The sequence below is a fragment of the Dufourea novaeangliae genome, unplaced genomic scaffold (assembly GCF_001272555.1).
Source record: "Dufourea novaeangliae isolate 0120121106 unplaced genomic scaffold, ASM127255v1 scaffold78, whole genome shotgun sequence".
NCBI lineage: Eukaryota > Metazoa > Arthropoda > Insecta > Hymenoptera > Halictidae > Dufourea > Dufourea novaeangliae.
This window is the reverse complement of record NW_015373959.1, coordinates 581,266-597,731: the sequence shown is the minus strand read 5'-3', so window position 1 is coordinate 597,731 and position 16,466 is coordinate 581,266. Positions and strand designations below refer to the sequence as shown.

Here is a 16,466-nt window from a genome sequence, read left to right as displayed (position 1 = left end):
TGTATGACCTAAAGAATTATTTTCGTTATATTGCAATAGGTATTTTTATGTTTTTTATATTAATAACAATATTTAATTTTGGAATATCATGTTATTTTGACACAACCGTAACCTATGTAAGCGATTCGCGTACTGAACGTTCATTAAAAATCATCTTTTTATTTGATTTCCTTTGTTTCGGGGATTTCTTATAACAACAACACTTTCAAGAAGACGAATTAAAAACGCGTATTAAGAAAGGAAACTTAGAAGACAAAAAAAACAAAAATTATCTACCAAGAAAGTTGCAAAATGTGTTAAAAAATGTCAAAAACAAAAAAAAGAATAATTATCATTTTGTTATGTTTGTTTAACTTTGTTTAGTTTTGTTTAATTTTAATTTTGTTGTATTTCAAATATAAATTTTCTATAAAACGTTTATAACAAACCAAAGTTAAATCCACTATATTTGTTTTTAATGCACAATTTCGTAAATGTATAAAGATAAATGTTTAAAAGCTTTTACCAAATATATAACAAATACATAATAGTAGAATGCAATTTTCCCTTAGTGATACTTATTTATTCATTTATAACGTATACATTTATAGATTTAGTTCATAATTCTTATTATTTTATTTATTTATAATTTTGTTTCTTTTATTTATTGCATTAAATTAAATTTGTTACGTTTTTATTTGAATTTTTACAACATAAAAGAAAAGTATGATGTTTTACTATTAAAGATCAGCTATGTATAATTTATTGAATGTTATGTCCAAACACTGGGACAGCTAAATTCCGTTCCAATCACTTGGCCAAATGAATGCTTGTAGATATTCATAAATGTTAATACTTTGTTTCACGTGAACGCTTCCTTATAAGGACTTATCTGGAAGAAAAAGTTCTGCTCTATGGATTGAATGTACTATTTTGTCAATCTATATTATTTTAATGTATAAAAAGTCTTCGTAACCGCAATCTTCCCCTTAAACGTCCAACCATTGGGACATTTACCTTATTCCAAAAACACTGTACGAAGATGTGCATCCCTCACAAAGAAAAGTCTATGATGAAATGTTAAGAATTAAAAATTTCCTTGTTCGTTACAGTTATTCATGACAGACGACATAGAATTTTCCACACTTGTCAGAGTGCCAAGACAATATTTTACCTTGTGTTCTTGACACGACATACATAATTCTCCAAAAATTGTGTGGTGTCTTTGAAAGATAGTGAACGAACATGTCTTCAACATCTTTATAGAGAAATTGGAAGGAGTGGATGGTATTCTTTACTGGAATCCTTAAACAGTAACGCCATAGTTTTGTACCGTCGATTTAGCTGTAAAGGACAAAATAAATAGCCTACTTCTTACAGTCTTACATTTAATTTCTATTACTACTCCACAATTAGTCGCATACAGTTTATTTCTGTTCACGATAATAAATAATTCTCTAAAAATTGGTGATTTTGAAAAATATTGAATCGATACATCTTCATCCCCGTTTTACAAAATTCTGAATGTGTCGGTGCCATTATTTATACAGACAGGCACCACAGCATTTTCTTATAGACTTACAATTAGTAACCAAATAAATAGTCTCTATTTTTTATTTACAGTCTTTGCCCCTACCATACAAATGGCTGAATACAATCTATTTGGTCTCCTCAGTGGACATGTTATAGCAAACTCGTAAAATTATTTTACAATTTAAACATTTTTCTTCGATAGTTTTTTAATGAAAAAAAAAGCGTTGAGTTTAGGCAGTAACTAGGCCCGTAAGCAGTATTTCAGTTTAGGGTTCAGCACAATAAACAGAGAAGAATAGACTTTCCAATCTAATAGTGGGGGCTACATTAGAACGTATACGTTTTCTACGACCCTGAATCAGCATCGAAACCTCGCCGTCTAATTTTCGTAAAACGGTAACGTCAAAGTATGAAACATGTTGTTACGGTCACCGAAACAAACTTTACGAGATTAGGGTATCTTTTCCATCGACTATAATACGCTTTCTTCAAAGATAATCCCTCTAATAGATCAACACCACCAGAAGGGAAGATTCGACTGGTATAGGTCCTGGAACTTATACAGGGTGTCCCCAATTTAAACGTCAAAAGTGTAGGGGACCGATCAACTAAGGAAAAAGGTACTTTGGAGATTCGTTCGTTTCTACTCCTTTTTGCAGAAAATCGCAAAAATTGCCCCCAGAAATTGTTCTGGTGATGTTTGCTATACAGAATAAATTTTCTGCTTAAAAATCTAAAATTAAATTTAATTACAATCTCATTTAAATTTCATTCTTCGTTAGATAGATGATGAAGAAACGAAAACTTTTTAGTTACTCTTTTTGCGATCTTCTCCAAAAGGGAGTAAAACGAACAAACCCCTAAATGGATTTTGTTTCATAGTATATCAGTCGCCTACACGCTTCCAAAGTTTCCACATTTAAATTGGGGACACTCTGTATAGTGAGGTCGTAAATTAAAGCCTTAAGTAAGGACGCCGATAGATGTAGCCGCACCCAGGGCCGTACGTGTCTTATACAAGTATGCACCTTAACTCATTTAAAATTTCTGTTTCTGCTCTTTCATTAAAATTGTCCTTCGCCCTTTGCTCCTTAACAATTGCCGTGTTAATAAAAATTGACCTGTAATGGTTAATCTTATGCACTGCAAAATACTTTTACTATAAATGACTAGGAACCTAAAAATATCTTTGTTGTGTCTATTCTGAACCGTGTAAGTATGGCTTTCCTAATAATGATTTATAAGAATCACAAAATTTATATTTTACTCGTTAGTAAAAGACTCCGCACCGATTTTGATGACCGATTTTGAAATATGTTTTCAAGGTTATCATTTCGGACAAATTTTTCCTGTACATATAATAGTCGTCAGTTTTCGAGATATTCGCAAAAATATATTTACCACTATATTAATTTTCTCTCAAAGATTTCCTCTCAAATTAATAGTGAATATTGATAGTATTTGTGTATTATGAACATATACAGAACAAGTCACCTAACGTTTGCACCTCCAAATGTCTTTGTTGCTTTTAAAGATACATAAAGTGTTTTAAGGACAAAGTTAAATGGTTCAATGGGGCTCACACGATGCCAAAAAAAAATTTTGTTTTTACGTCATGTGTCTTTTAGGGATATCAAGGTCACCTTCATTCGTTTAAATGTAACCACCTTTTTTCCGTAACCTGGAATGACCTTGAATAAGTATTGTCACTGAATTCCTAATGAAACGGACTATCATTATAGGTGTAACCTACGTTTAACTAAATTTTTTTTTCATATATCTCAGAAACTAAGACCGAGCGGCGGATACATGTATAGGGAAAAGTTGTTCAGAATGTTGACTTTGACAACATATTTGAAAGTTATCGAAATCGGTGAGGAGTCGTCTATTGTGCATAATTATCTAGTTTTCATTGTGATGAACAGAACTCACTCATACTTTGCCTTGGCGCCAGTAGAGTGCAAAGGGTTAAGGATTAAAACGCATACGGTTCCCATCGTACGGGCCTGAACGAGGCTTGAGCTCCTTATCTCCCCCTTAATTGCTGTTTCGGCGCTCGGACCATGTAAACTTTAACCCCTGACCGATTTCACGACATCGATCCCAGGACCTATACCCGACACGATCATTCGGGACGTAGGTACCGAAAGCCATCGATTCGGAGTACCTAGGCAGCTTTCCCAGTGAAATAAATCTATTCTGAAGCGGCTAGAAAAGGGGCAACACCGGCGGCGGGAGGGGGAATTTCGTGGAGGCTGGAAGGGTGGAGGAGGTCGAGAGAAGCGGGAGGGGGAGGGTAACAAGGGTTCCCTGGAGTACTCGACTCATTTCTCCGAGCCAACACAGACCTCTCGACTCGACGCCACTCGTGGAAACGAAATCTGATACGAGAAAAGCTAAACTCCTTCAAATGCACAAGCCGCCCCTATTTCACCCCTCCTTGTCTCCTTATTCTCCCCTCCCCCCACTTCAGCCTCTACAATCTTTCTCCTTCTCTCTCTGTTTTTCTCGCTCTCCCTTCGTTTCTTCCCTCCTGTTCTCGACCCCTGCTCCTTTCAGCCACCCACTTATACTCAGTCAACCCTTTTCATCACTCTTTCCTTTCTTTCCTACTTTTTTCCAACTCCTACTCCCACCCGCCCGCTCTTTCTCTCTGTCGCAGCACGCTCCTTCCAGAGAGTGTTTTAACTCTCTCTTTCGTTCGCGTCTCCGATCTCTGTCCTATTCGGTACCGTTCTCTCTTGCTTTCACTCTTTCTCTCTCTTTCTCACTCACTCACTCTCCCAGCATTCGTGTTCCTTCGTCGGTGAATTCTTCTCCAGTTCCCTCCACTTCTGATCGGATACTTCCCCCCCCCCCCGCCTCCCTTCCACAGTACAAACTGATGAGAGCAGGACCTCGACTTCCGACTGTTTAACTCCCTTAATTAACCCTCGTAGAGTCACTTGAAGCGGCCCGAGGATTTCGTCCGCTGTTTTTGCACGGCACGCGACCTCCTTGGAACCTTCACGGAGAGCATATACATATACTAAGGGTCTTCTTTAGCGTTCACGAACGAATGAATTTGTTTCGGCGCCAGCAATCGACGCGGGGAGTAGAAGAGTTTTCTAGATGATCGATGTGAATGAACGTGCATGAAAATATCGTGAACTTCTTTTGTAATTTGTAAAATAAAATGGTTTCAAGATGGACATAATCTTGAAGTTGTGAAGGGTATTTCCAATTTTCTGGGAATTGTATTATAAATTTTGTTATTTCTTAATTTTTGTCTATTACACTGTAATTTTTCAATGTAACTTTTGTTTAACTGTATGTATTTGTCCCACAGCGACACTGATTCTTTTACGCCATCTAATAAAAACTTGTTGGGAGTCTCTTCATTAACCTTTTAGCTACAGTACGCTACTATAGAGGTTTTCGCGGATGTCATATCTCTGAACAGTACGCCACTATAGTGGCTCACTTGTTTATCTCCTGTTTAAAACCTTGCACATTATGTGTCTGTCATGGAAACGGTTTTATATGAGCTGTTGTTTCTGAAAGTGGTATAAGACCATTTATTCATACATAGAGATATTGAAGGGTTTGCGTTTGAAACAACTAAAAAATATTGAAACACGTTAATCAATTCGGGTAATGTTCTAAAAACTATAAACTTGTTAAATTCTATTATGTAATAATAATTAATAAAATTATGCAAGCAAGTAAACGATTCTTTTAGCTACAACTTGACTTATACCACTTTCAATAATAACAAATTATGAAAAATATGAACAATAGCAATTTTAAATTTATATTTTATTTGAAGTTGGCTTTTCTGAAATCTATTTTTTAATGTAAAAAATAATAATTAAAATGGAGATATATAAGTAAACGAATAATCGACTTCATTAAAAAATATTTTTAGTTAAGTATATAAGAATTTATAAATAAGCAACTATGAAAAGTAAATTACTTCGTTAAGATAACTAATAATAACAAATTTATTCATATTTCAATCTTATTTCTCCTTCACACTTAACATAGTATTTATGGTGAATAGGAGGTACGTATGGCAGTAAACTCATCATTATACATATATCTCTTTTGTTATAGGTCCTGAAGTTGTGTACAGAGGTAACAATTTTGTTACAATTTTTAGGCAGTCCTCGTTTTCCAAACAAATCAAGAACTTTAAATTGTGTATTTTCTTCCATACAAGTTTTCCAGAAAATTTTGTACGGTTCAATTTCCCAGTCCGTATTTTTTTCTTTACTGTTTGATATTGTCTCTTCTAAATGTTTCAATTATTGATTATTACGAATGGACTTATTCCACTTTCAAACAGAACATTCTTGCGATAAGACTGCAGTTAAACTCCTTTAGTTTAACTCCTTCCTATAAATATAAAAAGTGGACATCTATGCCTCACTAAAACTATCATTAACTCATTTTTTTCCAAAAATGGACTTATGCCACTTTAAAAAAAAAACAAAAAACAAAATGGATCATATGTGCAGTATAAGAATAGAACGTAATTTTATTGAATTTATATCATTTGAATGCATGTGCATGTCAACTTTGATTTTGAAAAACCATCGTATAGGTTTCGACATCGATTTCGGTACTAATGTCGTTTTTGCGCAGACCGCGGCAGAGCTCGTCGTACAGAAATGCCGCTCTGCGTTTAGTCTCGCCGTAGCTAAAAGGTTAAGTTATTTGTCTAAAATGGCATAAAAATTCGTTGTCCGAAAATCGTACACCACGTAGAGGTTTTTTTTAAATTTTCGTAAGAGATGATAGTAGCTAAACGTCAGCTCAAGTGAATAAGGTGGATGTGGGAGTAGTTCCTAATGTGATTCCTTTAAAACTAATTTTTGAGAAAATCATGAGAAAAGAATATCTACTCTTTGAGAGTTTACAGCGTTTTCTATAGTTAGAAAATTAACACTTTAGAAACACATCTGTATTTGCCAAACAGCTAAATCTAACATGATTCGAAGAATCTGTCAGGACTTTGCCTAAAAGCATTAGTCATTAGCCCTGCATTATTCAGCCGGATCGCAATTCCTAGAACTTTGGAAACACCATTTGTACTTGTGTCTATGATATTAGCAACTCGAATTCAAGGAATTGTGGCGAGAATACAGCGGTAGTCTTAACAACTTAGCTGCCGTTTTGGTGCCCACGATTTTTCGTCTAAAACTAAAAATCAATCTATGACGTGAGATGTTGAGTGAAATCAATTTCGGTTGGGACCCATGAGAATCGAGACGACTGAAGAAAGATCGTGGTTTACGCACTTTTTATTTTGTGAAAAATATTTTTAACCCCACGAAAGTTGTATAAATTATCGATCCGTGGTTAGTGTTAACTGGTATGTATTAATACGAAGCTTCCTTTATTGATCACGCATGTTAAAATATTCTTTATTTAATTCTGATCAGTGGTAGTGGAATGATTGTATAGATCGGATCAAGAAACGAAAGCGTTCTCTACTGTATTGTCATTTGAATTGGATACAGTGTCTTATAATAAGAGTTCAAACCATTGATAATCATGTATAGTTCACGAATGGGAATATTCGTTGCTCGTTTCTGCTCATTTCAAGCTGAAACATCAGGTAAGATTAGTCGATTTGTTTCGTACCATTATTTCTCAATACAGATTAGGTCCTCAATTTTTCAATATCGAGGGAAACTTTCCCGTCATAAAGAAGGACGTTACGTTTAAGGAGTGAAAATTTTTCTGAGAATGTAACGAAGGTAAATAATGAAACGCGCAGCACCCATTTCCCATTACACCGGCGGAGTAATAAGAAATTTCGCGGTAATTGACTCACGGACGCTCAAAAAGGAATCACTTTTGACTTATAACGCCGCCCCGAAGTTGCTTCAAAGCTTTTCATAATATCAAGCAAAAAGAAGAAATTCATTTTCCTTTTAAGCGAACTTGATTATTCAAGTAGAGAGCGTCGGAGCCCTATCGCGAAGGACGGGAGATTACGCAAAAAAAAAAAAAGAAAAAAAGGAAGATAACTATTCCGATGTCGCGAAAAATCTAACCTTTGCAACATCGAGCACGGGGACGCGCTGAAATGAAATTGCAGCTGGCGGGATGTAATTGAAGTGGATGGTAAGACATTGAAGTTCCCATTAACAGTTCCGGGTTATTAATGAAAAAGAAGGAGTTTGCCGTTACTTTAACATCAGAAATTTGCTCGTATTAGGTATATTTCGTATATTCGTCATTACGCGTCTTCCAGATCTGTTTCATAAGATGCGTATAGCTTTAATGAATATTTGAGCTTTCCTTTCTGTGACTCTGTGATATCTTTTCGTTCCTTATGAAGTTACTAAATATTCGATGTACAGATTGTTAATAAAATAGAGCGACACTTTTGCAGGGTGGATGCTACTAATTTAAGAAACTAACGAGGGAACACCGCGAGCGCAGATTGGGGAATGAAACTCTGTTGTTTTATAGAATGATTTAAGATAAGAATAACGGTATGTTTCATTTGTGCCCAATCACCATTTAAGGGTATGAAAACTAACCTCAAATTAAAACAGGCACATCCACAATTTCGCATACAACTCTGAAAGTAAAAGAGATAAAAAGAAATGTTTCATACAAAAGTTTAATGGTACAATAAGCGCTATAATCTTGCGTTAACAAAATCTTGAAAAAAGTATTTTGCTTACCAAGAAAATTTTAAAACACTTTTTTCAAGATTTTCTTAAGGCACGTTTATAATGCCTATTGTATTATAAAACTTTTGTTTGAAGCATTTTTTTCTATCTTTTTTAGTTTAAAAGTAATACACGAAATAGTAGGGATGCCATTTGACTTTGAGGTTTGTTTTCACACCCTTAAAGGCGATTAGGCAAGAATGAAACATACCGTTATTCTTGTCCTTAATCACTCTATAAACTCATAAGGTTTCATTCGAATTCGCGATGCGGTGTTCGCGGTGTTCCGTTGTAAGACGGAAATCAAGAACGACGAAATTGCATTCGAAACTTCGTTCCAGAGACATTTATCGTTCGAATATACGGGTGAAATATGTATGAAATATGTACTTTTTTTTATTAACCCACCTTCTTATTAACACCCTGTACATATTGTACCGATACGAAATAGGTATCTAGAGAAGGAAATTTAATGGAGAATCGTTATTATAAAATATTCTTCTTAACACGTTCGCTACCACGTCTTCTGTTACGGATTATATCTATGGAAATTGCGGTATTTCCAACAGTTTATTGAATAGAATCTTCTTTATAAAATATACAAAAACAATGTAACAAAGAAATCTCATTCACTCTCTATAGATGGTGTTTCCGAAATGTTGGTACAATCGGAAATGGGGTGATTCCTCATGTAAAAGTCAGTCAAAAATATAGAATAAAATACTTTCGTTTGATGCTTCGTTTCCAAGATACTCGAATTAGAAAATCTGTTATACGCGTGCTATTGAATAGGACTTGACTGGTGCGCTTGCTCATTACATTCCCTGTATACTTATTGCCAGCACGAATACACGCGTCTGAACACTTTGACGGACATGTTACCTATATTGGTGACACGTACACCAATGAGCAAACTAGGCTTACACTAGGGGAAAAAGTGGTAAACCGGGACGGCCACCTGCCACTTGGTATCGGGAATTACTGAAATTTATGCCAAATTAACATTCGATTTAACATTTATTTGAGTACTTGAAATAAATTTACCAAGTGGTAGGAGGCCTTTCTCTTACGCCACTTTTTTCCCTAGCGGAAGCTGAGTTTGCACGTTAGTATACATTATAAAAGGGGCTGGATTATTTAAATACTGTTACAGAATTTTGCGTACAATTAATATTGCAGTATAATTTAAGACAAGATCAACAGCCTCTATTAACTAAACGCATATATTTTTGACAATTTATGACTTAAAAAACGAAATAAAGTGTGTTTGGTTACGTACGACCTTTTTCATTGTGTCAGTCAACGTGTTAAATGAATCTTCAAACTCGATTTTCTCAAAAACGGAGCTTCATATAAAAAATTGTATTTTATATTTTCGACTTAGTTTTACATGAGGAATCCATCTCCTTTTCGGTTGTAGCACCCATCCGAAAACTCTTTTTATATATTTCTTTTTTGTTGATAAATAGCATTACTATATTAACCACGGCTGTAGTTAAAATCATTTCCCTCGTTTTCACTGCGTTATAGGTGTAGTCCAATAATCCGGTATATTTCATAATCCGACAGTGTAGTACTGAACACAGCGGCTTATCGGAATTCTATTGTATTATAATAATACTCGGGCTACGTGAATAATTCTTACAGCGCTTAATGCTGTGTATATTCCTCAAATCTCACCATTTATCGATATTTCCTCGAAATTAAAATCAAGTTAAAAGGTAAATCGCGACGGTGAATCTTTTCATCGATCCGTCGAAATCCTCTACAGAAAAATCCTGAATGTATTGTCATCGAAATGTACAGTCTCTTTTTAATCGTTATCGAACAGAACCCTCACCTTAACATAATCTGAATTCAATTTTCCATTTCAGTCCTACCGGGTCGATATACCTTTCGGTCCGTTCCGTCCCCGTAATTCAGGGCAGCAAATAAAGTCTAGTTATAGGGGGTGAGATGGGGTGGTGAACTATCCTCATGAAGTACAACGCGGTGATTTTCGTCCGGGGTGAAACCGAACGATCCCAACCATAGCCCTGTTTCCCACGAAACGTGATATATCGTCCCGTGTAGCCAGTCGATTGCGTGGCGTATTCAATTTACGAAGCCTAATTCCAGCAAGTTGCAGACGCAGGTGGGGGGGGGGGGGGATCGACTGCGTGGTGGAGGAGCGAAGGGGAGGGTAAAACCGCACGTGTCGTTCGTCTCCAATATGCGAGAGGAACAGCCCATACGATGCCGTAAAATCCCTCGGGGAGTAATTTGTACGGCGATAAATATCCGAGGTTTAGGCGAGCACCAGGGCCGGTGCCGCCGCCGCGCGACGATCAAGAAAAGCTCGTCGCCTCTCTCGTAGCCGTCAAACTACCGTTCCTCGACGGATCACCGATACGGCTAAATCCCTCGTCGCACACAGTGTTTTAACCAGAGATCGAAATAAAGAGTTATCTTTTGTTTTTAAAAAAAATTCTGTTGGAATTTATAGGTTTCGTTGAAGAAAATATCTGTTAATTGTGGAATTTTTATGGACAGAAGTGTTACTGTAATTGCATTTTTTGATATACAGAAACCTGACATGAATATAGGATGAGACTTTCTACCCAATTTTTAATATTTCCTTTCGCGTATTTAAACGACTAACTCTTTCGTTACTTCTGAAATCATTTTTTAATACTTATTATGTCATTTGGTTTAGGAAAATAATGGTAACGGACAGTAGTTTTGGTTGTATTTTCGAAAAGGTCCACCTTTCAATTTTTATGAAACATGGTGAAATTGTTTCAAATTCTCTCAAATGAACATATGTAAAATTTTGTTGCAGCATTTAAAAATTAATATATATATATAAATATATCTACAGGTTGTCCCGAAATAAGTATAAGTTTTTAAAAGGAGTGTTCCCTGGGGTGATTTGAAACAACTTTTCCTTAGCGAAAAAGTTCTCCGAGGCTTTGTTAACGAGTTATTAACGAAAAACCCCGATCAATTGGAGCTCAGCTGGCAGACATCTTCCGATAATTAATAATTAAAAACTATTATTCATAGCAGTTAAGGTATATTTGAATCATAATTTAATGTAAAATTGAATCGCAAAATTATAAATAAAATACTGATGGTATAATTTCTGAATCTTTGTCCTATATTTTAGTTAAATAAACCAGATTTTGTTTTAAATATTTCGAATTTATAAAGATAACAATTTTAAAAAGGTACGTAATCATTAATGATCTCACTTCTTTTGAATACCCTATGTATATACTTCTAAGATGAAATATACTATTTCGCGGTCACACGGCTGTTTTAAACGATGCGTCGTAAGGATACAAATTTCAATTATACAGAACAAAACTCATTAGAATATAGGACAGGCGCTCTTAAAATCGATACAAACGTGATCGATATTACAGTCAGCTTGAAATTGCTTGCCGATATTTATTAATTATTGGAATTAACTTTAGCCTTTCTATTTATCCTATCAATGTCATATAGGTTAGCTTTATAATGCAGGTATACATACTTGTTGCGAAACACGGCGGTCAGGTTTTAATAGTAGCTCGCGTAATATGAAACCGCGTTAAACGAGCGTTAACACTATGAATTCGATTATATTGTACAGTCATAACTAAACGGTGGCTGTTTAGGTAAATTCAGAATTTTACACGGTAATTTTACAAAAATTAGAATTAGTCAGAAATTTGATATTTCTTTACAAGACGTTATATCATATCAATGGTAATGTATAAATGTCATCTGACTATATTGAAGTTATCATTTCGTTGTATTTTGCAAGTTGAGGAGTACTAAAAATGAATAAACATCCGCGGTCTAGTCATAAAAGTGATGGTGGTAACAGAGGTTCAAAGAAAATTGTTCTAATGAAATCGGAAGAACTATCGACAATAAACGTATAATTCTTTCTATCGGATCGATAAACATAAGAAACTTTTGAAAATACACAAATGTATAAATTAACTCATTTCTTTGCTTACTTCTTGCATATACTAACCAGTCACTTTGACTGCTTTAGTAGTTCTAGTGTTAACCGTCAGACACCACGCTACATATTACAAATTTGCGCCAGCAAAACATTGTTTCGTCAGTTTGTTTTGAAATCTACTATTTCTTTACAACAAATATTCATAGTTAAAAAATTATTACTCACTTTTGCAATTATTACCATTGAATTTGTGAGGAAATTTTACCCTAAAAAATGTGAGTTCAACTTCTTTTTATTCTGTTTAAGTTCTTCTTAATCGTCAAAAATTCAAAACCCCAATTCGCACTACTGTTGTCTTTATGTATGGTGAGGTCGGCTTATGTTTTCCGAGGGTAAAAAAACAAGTAAATTCAATCCTCGCTCCAGTTTCTCCGACTTTGTCCGTAAAAGCGTGAATGTGTATAAATATCCATGCTCTAGTCGTCGTGGACTGAACATCAAGCCAGAAATTCTGTCTTTTATAACATTAACTGAACAGGTCGAAAGAATACAAAGTGTTGTCGTCTCTGACCGAAACGATTTAAACCTTGCATAGAATTCTTTTTCACTGATGGAACAAGATTGGTACCGCGTTTGAGACAAAAATATAGAATGAAATTGTCACGTTCGTTCGTCCATTGGAACTTCGGTCTTTGTTTGCGTCCTTATACACATACATATAAACCAGAGGACCGAGTTACTCTGTGGGTCTCGGTCGATGATAATTATTCTCGTAAATTCAAGCATAAATGCGCGCCAGCCACGGTGGAAACGGGGCGAAGGGAATTGGTAGGTTAAATGCTCGTAATGACGTCTCGTAATTGCATCGAAAGTTCGCGGGGAAACTGTAATTATCGCGCGGGTGCAGTTTCAACGATACCATCGGTCGCGTCTCTACAATTGACGGACTGCCAACCTTGACGATAAATCTCTTTACGGTGTCGGCGGTTCTCTTCCCTCCTTTTTTTTTTTTGTTTTTAACGAACTGCGAACGGATCAATTCGAATGAGAAAAAGGGTCACCGTTCGTATTAAACCCATTAACCCGTAACTGGTGACGTAGAATCTGGGAGATTCTTGCGGAATTAATTATTTGTTTGAGCGACCCTTGAACGCATGGACTATGGATACTACTTGGATCACACGAATGCAAATACCTCCCTAAAAGTAGTAAACTTTAATGTATGCTAGAAACGTAGTTTTACGTAGTATGCATATTATATAATAATAGTCTGATAGATGCTGGCTGTAACTGTAAAATAATTAAAGCACATACAATGTCAGTTTTTTATGTGAAGGTTCTGTTTTCGATTAAATTGATATTGGAAATTAATTGTGTTAAACGTGAATTTGAGCACACTTTAACTGACGAGTTTTGTTTTGTTATTAGATATTTCTATTTATGGTAATGATTGTTATTATTGTGTGTGATATGGTATTATCTGTTTCCTAGAATGACTTCATATAAATTCATAGTTCGAAGGTAATGAGGTTCATGGAACAGATAGAACGGACAATGGAATATAGACAATGCCATAACAGTGATCACTGTTTCCTACAAGTGGAAATAATAAATAACAATTACACACTGTGTTACTGCATTTGAAGCTACAAGTGATCAGCGTATTTTTAAACTCGTTTTTTTTTTAATTAGACAATTTTATTCAAATCTTTTTGACTGTTTCCTATTTAAATTCTTTTCTTATTTTTTGCCTATAACTTATCGAACATCTTAATCAGTGAAATCATTATTCTCTATCAATTTCGTTTGTATAAAACAGTCGAAAAAAATTGAAATTTAAAACATATTAATATTCTGTCACTCAGCGTATTGTGATCATTCTGAAGATTACACACATTGCAAATTTCGCGTCCGGAGGGCATTAGATGCTGGGCGTGGAACGATTAGTCAAAGGATTGACCGTCTGGCCGTGTCGATCTGAATAATTTATTTGAATAATCAGCCGTATTAATATTCATTATTCGGTCAATATCTCGATTATGCGAGTTATTGGCACTCGGATAATTATCTAGGTAAGCGTTCATTATTCGACCGGGCGGATGTACCCGTTGATTGATCCCAATTCAATGGTCCCCTTTATTTTCGGGGATTTCGACGATCGGCGGTTATTAACGAACACTTCAAGATCGTCGAGTAATCCTGCATTTTCGACAAATACAGATTTTAATCGATTCTTTCCAATTAATAATGACGAATAAAGTAATTAATGGGGTAATATTCATAATCGAAAAAGTATTTCCTTCAGAAATATTACGTATGTAGCGATACGTAATCCATTATATTTTGTCAAATTCAATAGGTACTTATTTTTGAGGAAATCGGAAGTCTATGCTGATTCAACGATATTTGACCCTCGTTCTCTAATGTTCGTCGTCATTTTCAAAGCAGCAAAGTCCGCAGAGAGGTTTTAAATGTATATTGTACTACCAGTTTATAGAATTTGCACGCGGATAAAGAACATAAACCTGTACTCACCCCACTGAAAGTCTTGACGTTGTGCAGAGCATTCTGCGCGTCCAGCGCCGCCTTTCTTGTGTAGAATGTCACGAAACAACATCCTGGAACAAAAGAAGAAAAAGAACAAAGTCAATTAATCAGCTAACAAGCAGAGCATGATAATTTGAAAAATGAAAATCAATAATTTTTTGCAATTTTTCGTTATTTGTGTGAATACCGCTTATTACATCACTTAACGGGGTATTCTAGTATAGATTTGTCAAAATATCGATTTTTTAGTGCATTTTCAGAAAGTACGTCTGTAGAAGGATTTGCTTGAATTCGTACAATTGAGGAAGTTATAGGTGTTTTAAGAAAGACTGCACACAGTCCGCAACGTGCACAGCCTAACACGTGCTTCTCTCGAAATTATATTCTTTTAAGTGACCGACACGAGAAGTTAGACTTCACATTTGTTGTGCACCTTCAGTAGACGTGCCGTTATCGTACGAACTAGCACTATCAAAAAATTACTGGTTCTCTGATTTTCTTTTAACCTGCGAAAGACGAAAAAACCGAGTCAAAATTGATGTTCAAAGTTCAAAGTGCCGACATTTGTTAAACTTTGGACATTTTTTACATGCTAATTCACAACACAGCACTCGACAGACTAATCAACACTTTTTTAAGAGACTCTACTAAATAATTAATAATTCAGTCAAGTTTGATTATATTCACTTAACAAAGATGGCAAATATTCTCAAATAAATGTACGTGCATAAATAAATCTGCAAATATCCGATACCAAAGAAGGGTCTTCTGGTTTCTTTGTCCAAAAATATTCCTCCGCCAAAACATAAAAAATCACACTGTAGACTAGAATTCTTCCTTAACCCTTTCCATGATGCGTACTTTTGTCGAGTGTGTCGTGTATGCGCGGAGTACTCTACTCTTTGTGTCACGCCACAGCGCTGAATACTGCTGAATACTGCCCAAATGTGCGTTCGAACACGTCCACAGCGTTCGTAGTGCCCACTTCAGTGAACATGTACAGCAAATCATCGATGAGTGTTCGAAGGCTCCTCGGCACCGAACATTAAATATTTCATAAACTAATGGTCACATATGACTGAAACAAATCTCATTGGCTTCCGAATGATAAGCTCTATCACTATGCTAAACCTCATTAAAAAGTCAGCGTTACACTTTGGGACTTCTTCCTTTCAGTGCCGAGGAGCCTTCGAACACTGTAAACGCGTCCACAGCGCACATGTGTACCAATTAAATATTATACATGTATAAACGTTCATAAAACCAAAAGGGTTAGTCCCAATACGAAAGACTCCTACCCCTCGTTCCACCTCATCAATGTTCAACTTTCAATTCCACGATACAAAAAGACTTAACCAACGAATGGACAACGCCGGTTGGCAGGTAGAGGGGAAGGGTCGTCGAAGTCTGTTACTCTTGGGAAGCTCGTCAAGGAGTTTTCCTGTCTCTTCGCTGTCGCAGCTGGACACCACCCAAGCCAGAAACAAACGGATTGGATCGGTCGATAGTTTCGAGTTGCCAAAAGTTCGATACCGCCGTTGTATTACTACCGTCTACCACCTTTACCATCCCCCTACCCCCATGGTGCACGCTATCCAAGGCCGACTCGGATCGGTGTTACCTCCGCGAACGCGTCTGGGTGGGTGGATGGGGGATGTGAAGAGAGGAGGAGAACGGAGGGGTGGATTTGGTCGAGGGGTCGCACCCTTCCTCCCAGCTCCGGTTTACGAATAAGGTAGCTGCATAGAGGTATACTCCCGGCCTCCTTTCGTTCCTTTCACGTAGCCCAACGCAGCTCT

General features: G+C 36.1%; 1 protein-coding gene across 7 annotated transcripts in view; it reads right to left on the bottom strand.

The window, feature by feature from the left end:
- The window catches only part of LOC107186411 (CUGBP Elav-like family member 2), a 476,981-nt gene that overhangs the window by 216,813 nt on the left and 243,702 nt on the right, over window positions 1-16,466 (bottom strand). For all 7 annotated transcript variants that reach the window (XM_015574265.1, XM_015574267.1, XM_015574268.1 and 4 more), the window contains exon 3: window positions 14,656-14,738. In XM_015574265.1, the coding sequence (XP_015429751.1) occupies window positions 14,656-14,738 (83 nt within the window). The remainder of the gene's footprint in view (window positions 1-14,655; window positions 14,739-16,466) is intronic.